This window comes from Mytilus californianus, unplaced genomic scaffold, assembly GCF_021869535.1.
Source record: "Mytilus californianus isolate M0D057914Y unplaced genomic scaffold, xbMytCali1.0.p SCAF_5, whole genome shotgun sequence".
NCBI lineage: Eukaryota > Metazoa > Mollusca > Bivalvia > Mytilida > Mytilidae > Mytilus > Mytilus californianus.
The window spans coordinates 71,367,400-71,387,230 of record NW_026262701.1 but is presented as its reverse complement, the minus strand read 5'-3'; the positions used below and the strand labels follow the sequence as shown (position 1 = coordinate 71,387,230).

General features: G+C 30.2%; 1 protein-coding gene and 1 long non-coding RNA gene across 5 annotated transcripts in view; both read right to left on the bottom strand.

Annotated features, from left to right (window-relative positions):
• LOC127702997 (neural cell adhesion molecule 2-like) overlaps nucleotides 1-19,831 on the bottom strand; it is a 94,134-nt gene that overhangs the window by 15,385 nt on the left and 58,918 nt on the right. For 2 of the 4 annotated variants that reach the window (XM_052207359.1, XM_052207360.1), the window contains 3 exons: nucleotides 10,344-10,421; nucleotides 4,242-4,437; nucleotides 272-982 (listed from right to left, as the gene is read on the bottom strand). In XM_052207359.1, the coding sequence (XP_052063319.1) occupies nucleotides 272-982; nucleotides 4,242-4,437; nucleotides 10,344-10,421 (985 nt within the window). The remainder of the gene's footprint in view (nucleotides 1-271; nucleotides 983-4,241; nucleotides 4,438-10,343; nucleotides 10,422-19,831) is intronic. The other 2 variants (XM_052207361.1, XM_052207362.1) reach the window with 2 other exon arrangements.
• On the bottom strand, nucleotides 13,758-17,647 carry LOC127703008 (uncharacterized). The gene is made up of 2 exons (XR_007982634.1): nucleotides 15,795-17,647; nucleotides 13,758-15,760 (listed from the first exon to the last, which is right to left on the bottom strand). It is a non-coding gene; the product is annotated as an uncharacterized LOC127703008 (long non-coding RNA).

Below are 19,831 nucleotides of genomic sequence, written 5' to 3'. Positions count from 1 at the left end.
AGGTACAAGGACAATAAAAATAAGAAGCTGTTGTTTAGATTTCAGTACTCTCAATCTCTTGTCAGTCACATGCAGTTACTCGTTCCCTCATTCAGGCAAAAACTGTTTCCTCCACCATTAACATGGATGCTTAATAAAAAAATGCATCTCCAACAAGGAACACCAGGGTGTTTATATATAATGAGTTGCTGCTGTTTGAATGCAGCATTTTGCATATCTTCAATCACATGCAGTTAGTTGTGAACATTTGCAGCATTCTGTGAATGCTTACTCATCATCCTTGAAGTCTAACTGCTTTTTGACTGTCTTTTTCTTTACTTCAACAGTTTCCTTTGGTTCATCTGTATTCTTTTGCTTTGGTTCAACTGGTTTCTGTTGTTTTGGTTCAACTGGTTTCTGTTGCTTTGGTTCAACTGGTTTCTGTTGCTTTGGTTCAACTGGTTTCTGCTGCTTTGTTTCAACTGGTTTTTGTTGTTTCGGTTCAACTGGTTTTTGGTCTGAAGTATTTTTTGGCCCACCATTTATTACTGTTGAAATGACTGGTCCCTTGTTTATCCCAACCTGCTGTTGGCTGCTTTCTAGCTTCTGATTGGTAGTTTTTGATTGAGGTGGGATATTTGAACTTTTAACACCCTTTTCAGTTTGATCTGATTTCGTTTTGTCTTTCTGTTTCTGATCTTTTTGAGTTAGTTCTTCTTGCTTTGAATTAGCAGATTCTTTTTTCTGTTCAGATTTTTCTTTCTCTTGTTTGTCATCAAGAGGTTTCTCTGATAACTTAACTTTGGGTTCAGAAGACAAATTTGATGTTGCACTGCCATTTTTTTTCACTTCATCCTTTTCATTAACTTCCTTATTTATACTGACTGGTTCATTCTTTTTCTTTTCCTGACTTTCATCAGGATTGCTATTGGACTTTTCTTCCTTATTTAAGTCTTGTAATTTCACTCCATTTTCGTTCTGTTCTTGTGATTTTACAGTTTTCCTGAGATAATTAATATTTTAAAAAGTATTTCTGAGAGAAAATAAAAAATTAAGTCTTCTGTCTATAGCCAAACACTTATTTTGCAATTATCTGCAACTTATCTTCACCTTCCAATAATTATCATATATATATCTCCCATTTGCAAGAGTCACTTCCCATACAAAAAAAAAGGGAATATGATTTTAAAGACCAAACCTCCCTGTTCAGGTAAAGCTTGGTTTGAACTGCAACACAAGGAAAATGTTATGTTTATTATCCCTTAACGTCCTTTCTAAAATTTTACTCATAATGTAACCAATATAACTTTCTAGGTGTAACCAATATTACTTTCTAGGTGTAACCAATATAACTTTCTAGGTGTAACCAATATAACTTTCTAGGTGTAACCAGTATAACTTTCTAGGTGTAACCAATATAACTTTCTAGGTGTAACCAATATAACTTGCTAGGTTACCAATATAACTTGCTAGGTGTTACCAATATAACTTGCTAGGTGTAACCAATATAACTTTCTAGGTGTAACCAATATAACTTTCTAGGTGTAACCAATATAACTTGCCACATGTTACCAATATAACTTTCTAGGTGTAACCAATATAACTTGCTAGGTGTAACCAATATAACTTGCTAGGTGTTACCAATATAACTATCAAGGTGTAACCAATATAACTTGCTACGTGTTACCAATATAACTTGCTAGGTGTTACCAATATAACTTTCAAGGTGTAACCAATATAACTTGCTACGTGTTACCAATATAACTTTCTAGGTGTTACCAATATAACTTGCTAGGTGTAACCAATATAACTTTCTAGGTGTAACCAGTATTACTTTCTAGTTGTAACCAATATAATTTTCTAGGTTTAACCAATATAACTTGCTAGGTGTAACCAATATAACTTTCTAGGTGTAACCAGTATAACTTTCTAGGTGTAACCAATATAACTTTCTAGGTGTAACCAATATAACTTGCTACGTGTTACCAATATAACTTTCTAGGTGTAACCAATATAACTTGCTAGGTGTTACCAATATAACTTTCTAGGTGTAACCAATATAACTTTCTAGGTATAACCAATATAACTTGCTACGTGTTACCAATATAACTTTCTAGGTGTAACCAATATAACTTGCTAGGTGTTACCAATATAACTTTCTAGGTGTTACCAATATAACTTTCTAGGTGTAACCAATATAACTTGCTATGTGTTACCAATATAACTTTCTAGGTGTAACCAATATAACTTTCTAGGTGTAACCAATATAACTTTCTAGGTGTAACCAGTATAACTTGGTGTAACCAGTTTAACTTGCTAGGTGTAACCAATATAACTTTCTAGGTGTAACCAATATAACTTTCTAGGTGTAACCAATATAACTTTCTGGGTGTAACCAATATAACTTTCTAGGTGTAACCAGTATAACTTTCTAGGAAGTAAAAGAGTAAGTTCACAAAGCTTTAAATAGTGTGAGATTTTTTTTTCAATGTTGCCAAAATACAACAAATAACACATAAATAGTTGTGATATAACTATCAATACAAAATGACTTCCTAATGGCTCATCACATTATGTATTACCAAGTTATATTGTTATAACCCCTAAATTAAGCATTATTTATGCTGTAATGTCATTTATAGTATAATATTTCCATAATTTGTAATAATTTTTTGCATGGTAAATTTTTTATCAAGAAAATTGCTGTGTATAGGGATTCAATATTAAACCTTTCTTACTTTTAGTTACAGAAAACTTTTTATCATAATTTGCGGTCATGGTTTTTTTTCTGAAGCTTTTAGCAAAAAAATGTACAAAATCATTGTGTTTTGACAATATCTTCAAAATGTGCTTATTTTAGAGCCTTTAATGTACACTAATGATGAGATTTGGTAGACCTCGGATCAAAGCCTTTTAAAATAGATCAATTTAAGCATCAAATTGGGGCCTTTTCATAAAGTTGAATTTTCATATTTTGGCAAAAGTGAACTTTGTCCTTTGAAAATGACCTAAACATCTTAGCTGAGCATACTTGTATAAATCAATCAAAAATGGCCAAAGCAATAATGTCATCAGATTTTAGAGAGGGAAGTTATTATATAGTAACAGGGGCCATATTGGTGAAATATCAAGGGTCATTTGATATTTCTGAGTAAGACTAATTCCTTTATTGATAGTTTAGCTGCAGGGATAAAAGTAAAATTGGTGTTTAATTTTTATAGACATGATGGTCATATAGATTATTTAAAAGAATCATTTGAAATAACTTAATACTGTAGGAATTATTCAGACTAAGTTGTTTCAAGTGATTTCAGAAGAGAAGATTTGTGGAAAACTTTAAAATGGAAAGACCGTAAATGGCCTTGTGGCTATGTGTACTAAATAAATGTATAGAATTGCTCTTAATTACTATTTTAAAATCAAATATTCACGTGTTGGTATATCGGATTTGTCCTATTATGCTTTTAAAACATTTCTTTTATCACTGGAGATAAATATTGCAAATGAGAGATGTATATTACTAATATTTTTTTAAAAATGGCCAACATTTCTACTCATATTTTCATAAGATTTTTTCCCAAAAAATAAAAAAAAAGTATCTAATTTCATAATTCAAATTATGTAATATAATAAAGTTAAAAATGGTAAAAGAGCTGCACTCTTTAGCTGAAAAATATTTGCATTGTAACAAGGAATTCATAATAAATGCAGTCTGATTTTAATTTTCAAGGGATGCTAAAATAATACTGTTTGATAAAGATACAAATAAAATAAAAAAACAAACTTTGACCCTTGTATGAACTAACATAGACTGATGCAAGAAGTTCTGAAAGACATATTTACATTTTTTGGTATTTGGCTGAATTGTCTCAGAATTACTCTAGATCTTGCACTGTATAACCTTCTGACATGATACAACAACCCCTTTTTAAATATGACGTCAAATTTTTTAAATTGTGATGCAAAATTTTCTGGGAACTTATGTTATTTTAAGTAATGACAGACAAATTTGTATTTATGAATTGAATGCTTATTTTGTTATTGTATTGGTGTGTAAAAGTGTTGACTGAAGCACATTTTGCATACTGAAAATGTGTGCACAATCAACGCTTTTAAACCCTATTTAATTACAAAAGGCATCAATTCTTAAAAGCAAATTTGCCTGTACATAAGTGTAAATACGTCTAAGTCTAACTGTACGTAAAAGTAATGTAAACTTCAAAGTACTAATTTTTTACTATGGAGCCTGAGCTCGAGCTTACCCATCTGCATCTCCTTCTTCAATTATCTTCTCCTTACTCCTGGTTTCCATGGAACCAGTTCTGCCAACCTTTTCTTTGATACACATGAAGACCCCACACTTCCTTTTGTAGTAACATGTGACATCAATCACAATAAACAAGATGATAACCACGATAATAATGATTGCAATCACGATTCCAAGTGGGACTTGCTGGGCTATAAATAAAATAGGCAAATATTAACGGTTGATTATAATGATTAGAATATTTCTACAATTCAAACAACAATAAATTTTTAAAATTAAATAAGTTAAGCACAATTTTCAGTTGAATGCAATTATCTTATGTGACATCATAAAACAATTTCATAGTTTTCAAAAATATCAAAACTTATCCTTTACATTATGATTTTTGTAAATTCATGTAGAAGCAAAAAGCCAACATATTACTTTTGAACTCAGATGAACTGAAGTATATGCAATTCTAATTTAATTAAAGATGATTTAGTTGTTTTTCCCTCATTTACAATCAGTAAAATACCAGTATTTGCTCTTATGTAATATTTTTGCCAAATCCTAGTAAAATAGAGCAACTTTAAATCTATTTCAATCTTTATTTCTTTTGATGATCTAGACTAAGGATTAAAAGCTTCACTAATTGAAAATAAATGTATTAACATATTTCTTGACTATATTTTTGTCCATGTTAAACATTGACTTTTTGTACATCATGCAAGTGTTTCATCCTGCCTTTTTTTTTTACTCAAAACTCCTGTCCTGCCTATTTTTTTCAAATTTCATCCTAGCCCCCCCATAAAAATCAAATGGTAGCTCTCTTATAAGCTTACTAAATGGTATTGGTTTTGCTCATTTTTTAATGCTGCAACTCTCCTTATTTTTATAATAAACTACGAAACTGATTTATTGATTAATTGATTGATTGGTGTTTTAACACCACTTTCAACACTATTGTGCTATTTCGTGGTGGTCAGTTTATATTGGTGGAAGAAGCCGGAGTGCCCTGAGGGAAACACTGACCTTTGGTTGGAAAACTCTAAAACTGAAGTCAAGGTCATGTGAAATCTGTTAAGTGCAAATGTAATGGACATTAATAAATTCACATAGAAAATATTTCCATCTATCATGTTTATTTCTAAGATTCAGACCTAAATCAACACTTTACGCTCAAGTTGGCCTCAACGCTAACCACTGAAGCATAAAAATGAGATCCAGGCCATAAACACTTACTCAATAAAGCAAATCTACATTCCAGTTATTGTTGACCTGTATGGTTGATGAAGAACAAATAAAAGCCTGAAAAACTTAACCTGACCATATAAACATCAAAATGGGGTCAAGGCCACAAGACATATCATATGTCAGACAGACAATTAGAGTTTGTAATAAATTCACATATCAGATTTTTTTACCCTGTCACCATAGTTATTGAGAAACATGTCCAATCTTCAGACCCAATTTGATCACTATGGTGAAAAAATTGGATCAAAAGATATAAGAAGATGTGGTATGAGTGCCAATGAGACAACTCTCCATCCAAGTCACAATTTGTAAATAAACCATTATAGGTCAATATAACCTATTTCAGAAGGAATTTCCTTCAAACAATCAATGCACATGATCTATCATGTATATTACTGAACAAAAATGTAATTCTGAAAACTTAGCGTGTAGAGATAAAATGAGGTCATGGTCATATGACATATATGTCAGATGCACTTATAACTATTAAGATTAAAAACAAGGTCAAGGTCATATAGAAATGTAAAAGATGAATATATAATCTAACAACCAATCAAAATACCATTATCGGACTTATTAATTGTACTTACGAAGAAACACTTAATCCTTAAAAACATAATCTGGCGATGAACAGTGAAAATGAGGTCAAGGCCTTTTGAAATATGTTAGACAATAACCTTCACAACCAATAAACAAATCAAATATTGTTCACCTACTAGTGTAGTTACTGAGGTTCAGACCTGATTCTGAAAACTACAAGGTCAAAGGACAATGAACAGCTTGTGTCAGAAGTTAATTTAATCCTTGAAATTATGAAAATTAGCCTTAAAATTTTTGCTAACCTAGCTGAAATTAGGGATCATAAATGAAGGTAATTCAGTGACCACAACAGGTGCTACTTGTGGAGTAGGAACTGTTTCTTTTACATTTTTCTGCAGAACTTGAGTTAAAAACAGGGTTTTAGTGGGGTTCTAGTTGCTAAATATTTAGTACTTTCTTTTTTTCATTTGTTTTGTGGACTGTTGTTGTCTGTTTATCTTTTTTCTTTGTTTTTATGTGCAATGTTTTTCTTTTGTTTGTTCAACGTTTTTCATTTGGCCATGTGCTGTTTGTTTTTATTTTCATTGTGGATTTTAATTTCCCCATTAGAATCTTCTTTATACTTGATTTTTAAAATTAGTTGCTTTTGCCAGAAAAGTTATTCTTTAGTCTCATCTACTGATAAGACCATAATCAAATAGACAAAACAGACTTACTTGTAACCCTGAAAACATATAATAAAGTTGATTCCATGAAATCATCGTCTTCACATTTTACGAACATAACAGTTACATGTGACTTACCCTGTTATTCTGCAAACATTCATGCAGACAACATGCACAAAATATGCACAACATCAAAATATCTAGAATAAACAAACATTTACTTTACAACAAATAAAAGAACGATGCAAAAGTTTACTTAAGAAAATATTGAAAAATGCATCATGAGACATATTAGTATAACAATATTCACTAAGGCTAAGTAAAGCTTTTTTAAACTATATATTTCATCAACATTTTAAACGATCAGGAATAATTGATTTTTTCTTTTTTTGATATCAAAAGTTTGATATTTGTGAAACATTACTAGATCTCTAATATAAAATTGGAAAATTGTTTTTCATGTATGAATTGTTTATGTGTGGGGCTTCAAGTAAAGTATTTGACCAAAATTGAAACTTATTTCAAAGAAACATATTATCTAAATGCATTTTCTATTTTTAGGGAGTTTCTCAACTACCTCTCAACAATTCTAACAATGTTTCTATCCTTTTTTTTAATTTAACAAATATCTTAAGAAGAAATATGATTGTTTCATAAAATTCATCATAAAATTCAAATAAAGACAAAAGTACAAAATCTTACAAGTTATGGAAAATATATTGCATGACTTTTTTTGCCATGTTAAATGAAGGACTAAATCTTATATTTTGATTTATAGACAGATTCATTAGAACGTGCATCAAAACTATTGACTACTGTAAATAATAATAAAAACAAGAAACATCATAAAAAAGTGCACAATATTAAAGAGCAGGTGTCAGTGAAGGATACAACATGCAAAGAAAAAGAAAAGACAATACAATTTCCTTGACACAACTTATTCTTTAAACTTCTTTAACCATCAAAACATGCAGTTGGGGAATGCAATACAAAAAGCCAACCGAATCAGGCCAAAAAACTTTCAGAAACCTCAACCAGCTGTATAAGCCATGGACCAATGAAAAAGCCTTAGTGAAGTATATAGGAATACAAGAATGGAAATGCAATGCAAGGTAAATTTAAAAAAAAAAAATTATTAATGTTTTCTTACTATGTTAAATTAAAATTGATTTAAAACAATTTTTCAAAAACAATCATTTCATATCCATATTGTCTTGCTTAATTTAGATTGTTATATGTAAAAGATAATAAACTTTTAATTATGAAGGCAAATTGATTTAATTCAGGTTAATTTCCATAGTTTTACTTTGTTTCAAAGAAAGTAATTTAGTTTTATACAGCTAACATTTTTTTCAAATAGGTCTTACAAACACAAAAACTTAAAATTCACAAAAATTGCAAGAAAATATGGATATGATCAATGCCCTTCCTATGATATTATGTATTAATAATCAACATTTTTATAAGCAGACAATTTTAGTTGCATTGTTTCCATGCATGAATCATTATACAGAGTGCTTGCATTTAATCACTTTTCAAGCAAAAGCCATAAATAAAATATAACTGCAAGTATGCTTTTGATAACCTGACCCTATGCTAAGAAAAGCTAACAATCAGCATTTTTTTTATCTTGCTGGCAGCGCAATAAAAATATGGTAAGCAATTAGGTCATAACAGAAATGTTTTCCCATGTCAGAGTTCTTTTGAAGTTCTGATGTAAAGTGACTTGATAAATATTTTCACTTTTTGACATTCACAAAGCAGAGCAGAGATTATTTTAGATTCTCAATTTATAAAATTAGAAGCATTAGTTATCTCCCTTAATGATGTTACAAAAGGGAGACAATTTAGTAATGGTCTTATTTTTATTCCTCATCTCCTCTTTTTATCATATCTAGACGTCTTTGGTGTATTGCCCCATTGACAAACCTCCTTTTATTGATCAATGGTATACCAACACCAATAACTGATAACTTGAATGTGTTAATATGCTGTTACTTAGTACATTGTAGACCCATAATATTGTTCCGACTGATATAAGGGAGCAACCATTTAACTTCAAAGGTGGGAGAGCGGGGTTATGGTTTTTTGTCAGAGTCAGATATTTTTTTTTTAGTTTTTCGACGCTATCAATCAAATTATTTTTTTCAAAATTTAACACTATACGGTATGGTGGAAATCTGGATTCAGAATATTTTTTTTGGTCATCTGCTTGACCATAATATTTTTTTTCATCAAATTGGGGATCAGAATATTTTTTTAGGAAAAAACCATAAACCCCCCTTTGAAGTTAGATGGTAGTTCCCTAAAGAAATGTACTGTACAGGAAACTTGAAGATAATACCAATTATATCATTGTCGAATTTCATGCTAAAAAAGATTTTTAAGCCACTTTCTTATTTGAATTTTGCCATAGTTTTATATAAAAAAGCAAACATTTTATATTCATCAGATTGGGGTCATCTTACCTTGGTGTTGCACATTTTGGACTCTCTCTAGTTTTCCAGCATTTTGTTGAAAGAGTCACTCTTGTTCAATATGAAGAAATTTTTACAATTCTGTGTTCATTTTAGAATAGCATCAACTGTTATTGTACTATTTTTTTTCTCTCCCAAAACTAAGATCACATGATCACAATTCTCATTTTTCATTGGCTAATTTTATTGTTATTTCTAAGTTTCTAAAGAATCAGAATTCTATTTGGAAATGATCTGCCTTTGGTCTCTGGTGGATAGTTTGTTTCATGGGCCACCAATTAGCACATCTGCTTATTTTTATATTAAAACTTTGATTGTACAATAAGGTGTTAAGTATCAAATGTTGTTTCAGGATTTAAAAAAATTCAATATTGACCAGAGTTTTAGCATATTTAAATCTTATGATTTGTTTCGAATTTTTAACTCTACAGGGGTTCAAAAATAATTCAAATTTGAAAGGTTTAGGACCATATGAATTTCAGAATAAAGTGAAAAGCCCTCCTGAAGAAAGTCACAGTTCTTGTTTACAGCATAAATGTAAAGGGTGTGAGGTCCTGGACTTTTATAGGTTCCCTCCAAGAAAAGGGGTGGGTGGCTCTTACAGTGGAGGATCCAGGGGGGTTCTGGGGGTTGGAACCCCTCCCTTTTTTTTGACGATCAATGCATTTGAATGGGGACATATAGTTGAACCCCCCCTTTATCCTGGGTTGGAAACCCCCCTGCTCCTAGCAGACTAAAATTTAGAGTGATACTTGTAAAATCAGATATGAGACTCCATAAGGGAGGGGCAGGCCTTGCGGTCATAAAACTTTACTCAGTACTCGGGAGTATGAAATTCGTGCTTAAAACACCAAATCTAGTAATTTGATTGGTTGATTTCTGAGTCTGAGTACAATAATCGTACTCGAACGTTTTAAGACCGTAAGCCCTGGGCCTTCTCTAAATCCGTTTCTGATTCTTTACTACCCTATCTAAATGAAATGTTTAGAAAGTTTCAAAATGTTTACTTCTTCAATAATGATGAAAAAATAGGTTTTTCAAGAAGGTATTACCAAAACGTTATTTTCTTCTTGCTCCGTAAAAAATTTCAGGACAAAACCAAAACAAGTCACTTTACCCAAGTCATTTTACATACAGAACTTTCAATACAAAACTCTTCATAAAGTGGTTAGATGGATCTACCAGAAGAATTAGTGTCTTGGGATTTTTTGCTTGGTTTTGAAGTTATTTCTTCTACTGGTGCTTCTGTAGTTGGTTCTTCTGAAGAAAAGTAACAGGAAAAAAATCACAAAATGATGATTTGATGCTTATTAATATATAAATATAATCCATGATTAAAATGTGAACCAATAACCAGATCTAAACAATGAGGAACACCTCAAATATCCATGCACTCATGGCCTGATCTATAGACAATGTCATGGCCTGATCTATAGACAATGACAAATACCCAAAATAGCCATGAACCGATGTACTGATAGAAAGACATTACTGAACACCTCAAATATCCATGAACTAATGGCCTGATCTGAAGACAGTGACAAATACCTCATAAAGTCATCAACCCATGACCTGATATGGAGAAAAAACAAAAGCCACCTCAAATAGCCATCTCAACAGAAATGTGTTAGCTGTTATGAAGCCTTTGATTTCTAGGCATACCAAAACCACAAAACAAAAATCTGAGTTCTTATCTCTCTCTCAATTTTTCTATCACTTCAGTATCCAAATACTCAAATCACATTCACACCTTCACTTAACTTTAATAAACAGCTGCGCCATGAGCGCATGATACGCCCGTCGTCTTGTGTGTGAATTTTTATGCAATAAGCATAAATAGTTTCTGACATACGGCGTGACATGCGAAAACCCCCCTTTTTTTTTTTACAAAAAACTCAATATCTCTAAAATAAAATTTTGAATCAAAACCAAAAAGTATCCAGATCTTTAGATTAATATAACTAAGAAGTGTGTAAATTTTAAGCAATAATCATAAATCGTTTTTGAGATACAGCGTGACATGTGAAAACCCCCCCTTTAAAAAAAAAAAATCAATATCTCAAAAATAAAATTTTGAATCAAAACCAAAAAGTATTCAGATCTTTAGATTAATATAACTAAGAAGTGTGTAAAATTTTAAGCAATAATCATAAATCGTTTTTGAGATACAGCGCGACATGTGAAAAACACCTCCCCCTTTTTTTACAAAATACTCAATAACTCAAAAATAAAATTTTGAAACACCACCAAAAAGTATACAGATCTTAAGGTTAATATAACTAAGAAGTGTGTAAAGTTTTGAGCAATAATCATAAACTGTTTTGGAGATATGGCGCGACATGTGAAAAACCCCTCCCCCTTTTTTAACAAAATACTCAATATCTCTAAAATGAAATTTTGAATCATCACCAAAAAGTATACAGATCTTAAGATTAATATAAATAAGAAGTGTGTAAAGTTTAAAGCAATAATCATAAATTGTTTTTGAGATACAGCGCGACATGTGAAAAACACCTCCCCCTTTTTTTACAAATACTCAATAACTCAAAAATAAAATTTTGAAACACCACCAAAAAGTATACAGATCTTAAGGTTAATATAACTAAGAAGTGTGTAAAGTTTTGAGCAATAATCATAAACTGTTTTGGAGATACGGTGCGACATGTGAAAAACCCCTCCCCCTTTTTTAACAAAATACTCAATATCTCTAAAATGAAATTTTGAATCATCACCAAAAAGTATACAGATCTTAAGATTAATATAAATAAGAAGTGTGTAAAGTTTAAAGCAATAATCATAAATTGTTTTTGAGATACGGCGCGACATGTGAAAAAAAAACACACACCTGTTTTAGTTACTAAGTCCCGTAACTCAAAAAGTTTTAATCTAATTTTCACCAAAAAGTATACAGATCGTTTGACCATCATAAGAAACAACTATGTTAAGTTTCATGAAATTTGGATAAGTCATTCTCAAGTTACGGTGCGACATGTTTACGCCGGACAGACAGACGGACAGACGGACAGACAGACGGACGGACGCCGGACATTTGTATACCATAATACGTCCCGTCAAAAATTTGACGGGCGTATTAAAACCTATACTACCACTTCATTTTGTATTTTTGTCTCAATAAATTTTGAGATTTTAACTTAAAGAAGTTTGGGTTTTAACCCATTGAACACAATTTTTGAAACCCTAATGGTGAAAAACACACATTTTCCTTTGCATGCATCACTGTTTGAAATCTTTTGCTCAATCATCACGATTAGTATTTAAATTTTTTCAAACAGAAGCTAGACATAAATTCATCTAATTTTGTTTTTCTTGCAAACTACAATGACCTGGATGCATTCCATTATTTTCAGAAGACAAATGATGATCATCTTCTATCATACATATACTAATCTTCTATCATACATATACTAATGTTCTATCATACATTTATATATCTTCTGTCATACACTTACCAATCTTCTATCTTACATTTACCAATCTTTTATCATAAATTTACCAATCTTTTGTCTCACACTTATCAACCTTTTCCATACATTTACCAATCTTCTATCTTACATTTACCAATCTTCTGTCATATATTTACCAGTCTTCTATCTTACATTTACCAATCTTCTATCTTACATTTACCAATCTTCTATCTTACATTTACCAATCTTCTATCATATATTTACCAGTCTTCTATCTTACATTTACCAATCTTCTATCTTACATTTACCAATCTTCTATCTTACATTTACCAATCTTCTATCATATATTTACCAGTCTTCTATCTTATATTTACCAATCTTCTATCATACACTTACTATGCTTCTATCATACATTCATCTGATATCTTCTATCATACATTTACTAATCTTTACTTTTCATTTGATTTTGGAAACTTGCAACAAATCTCTTATCTGTCTGTTCTCTTACATGTGTTTTCAATTCCTACACAATTTTCTTTGTGTATTTTAAAATAAAATAATAAATTTTGAAATATTTTGAGCTGATTACTCATCTCAATTTTGGATAATATACATAATTGACCTTATCATCTAATGTTATCTTCACGGATAACTGTTGGATTCTTTTTTCATTTCAATTTTTCATAATTCAGGATTTTATGAAATTAAAAATAACACTCTTATGAATGAAAAGTCAATTCATCAACAAAAATTTCAACCATGACAGAAAATACCCTAGCTACCTTTTTACAAAAGAGGGACTGCACTAATTCCATGTTAATCATAACCATGTATCATAGTAGCAGTTTTTCACCAGTCATATTGTTTTATTTACAGCATTCAATCACTCTGTCCTTTTTCCCTTATTGCATATACACAACATCCACAATTCATTGTTTTAACTACTGAAGCATTTTGGGTAACCTTTTCAAAAGTGTGCACATAACATAAAGATGGAACGTCTGCTAAATTAGGCAATTAGTATAAAGTTTATTCCAGTTTTGTTTTTGTTTTTTTTGCCCAGAGACAATGAAGACACCCATGGTAATTGAAATTTTCAAATGTTGAATTTCCCCAACTCATTATATATATTGTTTTGCTGCTTTAGTAAACAAAAATAAACAACAATGCATAATTTGAACAGCTGTATCTTCAGCTTTTTATTTTTTTCACAAGTGTAAAATACTGTATTTCAAATCAAGACACATACATGTATTCAGAACATCTAAGAACTACAATTAATCTTTCTCACACTGACATTAATTAAATAACAAAATAAAAACAGATGACTTTATGCATATACAATTAAAGCACAATGATCAGGGTTATATCTATTCTTGTTATATGTGTTACAAGTAACACTTATCTCAAATGTTTTGAACACCAAGTTATTGGCTATGCCTGACACATTATGATACGACTGAAGCCAGTTGACAATATTTTCCATTGAGCCTGTCAATTAAAAAATTGCTAAGTGACCATTAAAGTACATTTCATATTTATCTTGATACTCGACAAGATGAAGATTTTTTTATTTTTTTTTCATATTTCAGACATTGGTCCCTTTCTGGCAATAATATGATCTATATTGAAATATCTGACCGATACTAAAAGTGTTATATAGATTGACTGATTGATGATTCCTTGAAAAAAGCACAAAGGGCTCAATAATATAAATCTTGAAAAAAAGGCTATCACTTTTGGATTAAAAGAAAATGTGAAACAAGAAATATTCCAAGATCCATCATTTTTATTTTAAGAGGAAATTTATACTGTATAAAACCATTAATCATAGGAATGCATACCTCCAGATGTCTTTGATATTTTTTGTGCGTAAATATGTTGCTATCTTACTGAAAAATACCACAAGCTTTATTCGTAAGTTAAACAACAATAAATTTATCTTTAAAACAGGCCTTTTAAAAATAAACTGCAATGACACACCCATACCATAATATGACTGCATTTTCTAGTTTAATTCAAACAAATTATATCAATGAATGGCTATCAAACCTTTTGGTCTGGAGTATTTTGTTTAATAATATAAAAAAAAAAAAAAAAGTTGACGAATAAGTTTCCTATCATTTCATTTTCTTGATTTTTTTAAAAGAAATAAACAATTCTTTACTCATTACAAAATTTCAAAATGTGTTTCAAACTGAGCTGACAAATTCAAAACAATATATCTCTTTTTTGAAAAAAAATTGGATCATGTTGATAAGATCAACACTTTTAAAATCTAAAAATATTTTTAAAGCATTTTACTGACTGATTAATTTTTTTATTCCACTTTTACTACAATTACGATACAAGAATTATGATTATTTCTAAATACAGTCTCCCTCTAGCATGTGTCATAGCCCTATAATACACTGATGTCCACAATACACATCTAGCTACTAATACACAATCTTTAAAGCTAGAACATCTAAGAGTAGCTTTTATATACTATGAGCATTTCAAATACTTTAGTAATATGTGATACAACATATATGTGGAGATAAATCTTATGTAAAAAAAAGAACCTTTTAGAGCACACCTTCAATGAGGATTCGAATCACGTAACCATATATTCGGTAGAAGTGGAACAAGTATGATCTATAATAACACTATGTCTTCAACTTAAACGCTAAGTTGTAAAACTTTATTTATTTACACTGGCATCTAGATTTGGAAATTTAACACAGTGGCAACATTAACTTAAACTTTAGAGTCTACTTTTATTTGTCAACATTGAAATGTGAACCGTGAGTCAACAATACTTTGATGTCAACCTTTAGTCATTAACACTATGACCATTTTTTTTTTTAATCAACGCTTTGGTATTGACCTTAAGTCATTAACACTATGACCAAATTTTTGTTATTAATGCTTTGGTGTTGACCTTTAGTCATTAACACTATGACCAAATTTTTGTTATTAACACTTAGGTGTTGACCTTTATTCATTACCACTGTGATATCAATATTTAGAAATTAACAGTGTGACAACTTTTCTTAATTTAAACAATGTTTTATCAACCTTGGTTATCACACTGTACATTTATTTGACCTTTTTTCATTAACACCAACATTGACCTTTGATCAATAACACTCAATCTTTACCTTCTATTAACACTGTGACACTGACATCAACCTATTAACATTAACACTGTGACACTGACATCAACCTATTAACATTAACACTGTGACAGCAATATCCTTTTATACTGCAACTGTGCTATTTACGCAGTCAAAATGAATTGACTGTATAAACATTGGCGATGATAAGTGTTTTCGTAGAGTTTTAATTATGACAAGAAAGGATGTAGAGCACGGATGATTTGTGTTTTCCTGTTAAAATTCAAAATGGTGATTTCTTACAAAGCTTTTTCATTTGGAAGAGTTGCAGAAAACAATTCACCATATATTGTCTCAAAACATTAATTTTATTTTTGTTTCAAAATTCCAATAGAGAACATATATTATATTATTGTAGTAAATAAAACATTTTGTTACATTAATTTTATTTGTTCTACACTCGAAACAACACAGAAATGCTCAGGAAAGCCCCTCACATTATATCTGTTTCTAAGCCTTGTACAAGTAAATTTCATATTTTGAGACAATGTATAGTTATTCTTTATTCATTAATGCTCTGACATATTCCTTTGGTCAAGGAAAGTACTTAACAAGTGTAAACAATATAAAGTTCAGTTGTAATACACAACTGCAAGAAATAAATCAAAAACAATACACTAACAATATAAAAATATCTGAAAACTAAAACTACATGATAAAGAGTGTATTGCTCCCCTGCTGCATTGGCTCATTCAAAGAATGATAGTCATAATATTGTTTATTATCTTTTAATTGTTTCAATTTGACTAAAAATGAAGACAAAAAAAACTCTATTGCAGAGTCTTGCATTGTTTATGTGCAAATCAAATTTACGTTGATTGGGAATAGTAAAGTGCACTCTTCATAACACCATCAATAAAATATTAACACAATGATTGATTGATTGTTAGTATTTAACACCACTTTTAGCACAATTGGCTATCGGCTATATTGGTGGTCAGTTTTTATTGGTGGAAAACTGACAATCCTTGTCAATTGGAGTTGAATTTACCTGCCGTGTGCAGGGTTATTAACACTAAGTAGTTATTTTCAAATGAATCCTATTCAAGAGATTAGGAATAAATGAAGGTTTTAAAATTTTGCAGTCATAAATTTTTTCAATTCAATGATGGCTATTGAAATAATAGGTGAATGGGGAATGCTGACGGACACCAAGTGAAGCTGTAGAAATAAAAATTGACTCAGGAATGATGGACAACAAATGATGCAAAAAGTTTACATAAATAGCTCAGGTATAAATGTTCAAAAGGGACTATAAAAGTAAAGCAAACTATCTTCTATTTGATTGCCGCATTTAAATAAATTATACAAAATACTATACAATAAATATATACATTATGCTAAGAAATTTTCACAATAATTCTTATACATAAATGACACAAAATTTAATGGCTTTTTCTGGAAGCTTATTTTTCCCTAAGTTTACCCATACAAAAGTCTTTCACATTTGTATTATAGCAATAAGGACACACTTCTAATATCCATTTCTGTTGTTTATCTTATTCATTTTCTATGTAATGTACTTAAATATTCATTTAAAGGAATGTTATTTAGATCATTCCCTCTTTTCCAATTTCCAGAGTTATTTCCCTTTGCTTGTTTCAGAGTTATCTTTCTTGTGGGTAGGTGTCCTTTAACCTTCATAAAAAGGAAATGAAGTTGAATTTTAAATTAAAATTAAAGTTTTCAGAACCTTTAACTTTATGCAAATAAAAACTACCTACCCAAAGGGAACTTACTCTTACAAAATTTTATATTTAAAAGAGGGAATAATGTCAAAAGGAATGACAATTGAAGAGTGAAATTGACTTGTTACTTAATTCATGATCTGACATACACCAGCAACAGAATGATACTACTGAAAAGGGAAACTGTTTACATTACAGAGCTGGTTTTAAATTTTATGCAACCAGGTTACCTGAGTGAAATATCAACTGAATATTTTCATTACTAATACTTGAGCATAGCTTAAAATGAAATAGCTACACTGCAAAAAATGATTAGATTTAAGCTTTTAACTAGTTAAAATCTATGAGCTTGCATCCAAGAAACCTGAGATAAGTATAATAGTGCATAAAATTGATTAATAATTAAGATTTAAATGACTAGAAATGATTTTGAAAAAAAATAATGAGAATCTTTGTATTAAACAGGCCTTAGATTTTGATAATTTTTTTCCTTATTTTTATTTCCTCATATATGTACAGTGACTTTAATACAGACTTAGACTCCTAACTGTTACCATAAGAACATTTTGTACAGTCTGTGAAAAAATCATACTTGTTTTGGACAAGAGATTTTAAAGTTTTTAACTCCATTCATTACTCCATGGAAGCTTTTACCTATCAAGTAGAATTGGCAAACATGTAACTACGGTATTATTATAATAATGGCATAAATTATGTTTGAACTTATGAAATATTTGTAAAATATCAGAATAAAGATGTGTATATGCCATCATCTTAATAGTTAATGAAAACTCTGCCTTTCATTAACAAATTCTCATCTACTAATTAAATTTTATATATTCGCCTCTTGAAGCAATACAACATCTATGAGGTACAACAGTTCTAAATCTATGTGATTATATACAAAAGATTTACAAAATGATACAAAATTTACACAATATTGCACTTAAGAATCAACAGCACTTTAACCAAAAATATACAGCTCTGTTTACAACATGACAATTATGCAATGTGCCTTCCAGAATCTAAGGAATTATGGGTAATGTTTTCTATTGGTTGAATATCAATGTTTAGAATGTTGCTGACCAATCACAACATTTTGATGCCTGCTTCTGAATTCATTACCCAGAATGCCTTTAAATTCTGAAACAGCAAAATGCAAAAAGTTGTCAATTTAGTGATTTTTCCCCAATTAGTCACTAGGCAAGTAAACTCACAGTGAAATATATTCAAACTCTCTTTTAAATAGCTTTCTTTAGGAGTCCAGCTTTCCAAATGGTTGTAAATGTTTGATTAATTATGCATTGTAGAAAAGGAAAATTCACTATGAAGAAAATACATGAAAACTGAGTATTATAATTATTATCCTATGAAAATCATGAATTAATGGAAAATAACAATCTTCACAAAATTTTACACATACAATCTTTAAGTAGATTTTAATCAATGGCAAAATACAATAATCAGCAGAAAAAATGTTGAATGAAGTTCTGGTTATAAAAAAATTCAGTTTAACTGAGATATTAATCTCACTATCTACAGCTGTTTTATGAATTAAAAAAACACCAGTGGATAGTGGAGACTGACTGAAGTCATATACTGACAATATTCTGGCTATTCAAACATATGTTAAACCAATTTGTACTTTCACTTTCATACCAGCCATATTGTATTTACATCTGAATAAGTCAGGTGTTTATATACTTATTTACTGGTACATAACATCAAGAGACAATAAGACAAAGAATCACAATATATAAACCGGAAAATTTTTGTGCCATTTTTTAGGTGTCTGATCATAAAACTTGGCTTGAATGATTTAATTCCATGGAAGTTATATTTTCACGGATGTTACATCAATTATTAAAAATAAAATTGTAGTGAATATTTCAAGATTATAAGTATATATACATTTAGTACAGTCATATCTTTATGCAAGAAGTTTTACGTTCCCTTGCAATCAATATAATATAATTTTCAATAAAAGTATGCTATTATCAATGCAAGCTAACAAATTGTTGATAATGAATATAATATGCAAACAACATCCATATGTATGTAGAACATGCATGGTGGTGTATATAATGTCTGCTGCATGAAACATGCATAGTATTCGTTTTCAGATTTCATTCATTATGGCACTATAATGTCTGCATGGAATTCTTCAGTTGAGAAGGAAGAAAGATAAAGAGTCTTTCAGAACTCTTCTGTCATGAAGGTTACAAGAGTATTCCTAAGCATGCCCAGAGAACAGTTGCCATGGTGAGTACAAGTTTAGACGGGAGCAGGGCTTGTGCAAATCCAACATAACCAGAGCTTTGAACTGAAAAAAGCAGAAAAAAGTAAAGTCACAAAAAGCAAAATAAATATTATTACACTGCAGACAACATAAACGGGAA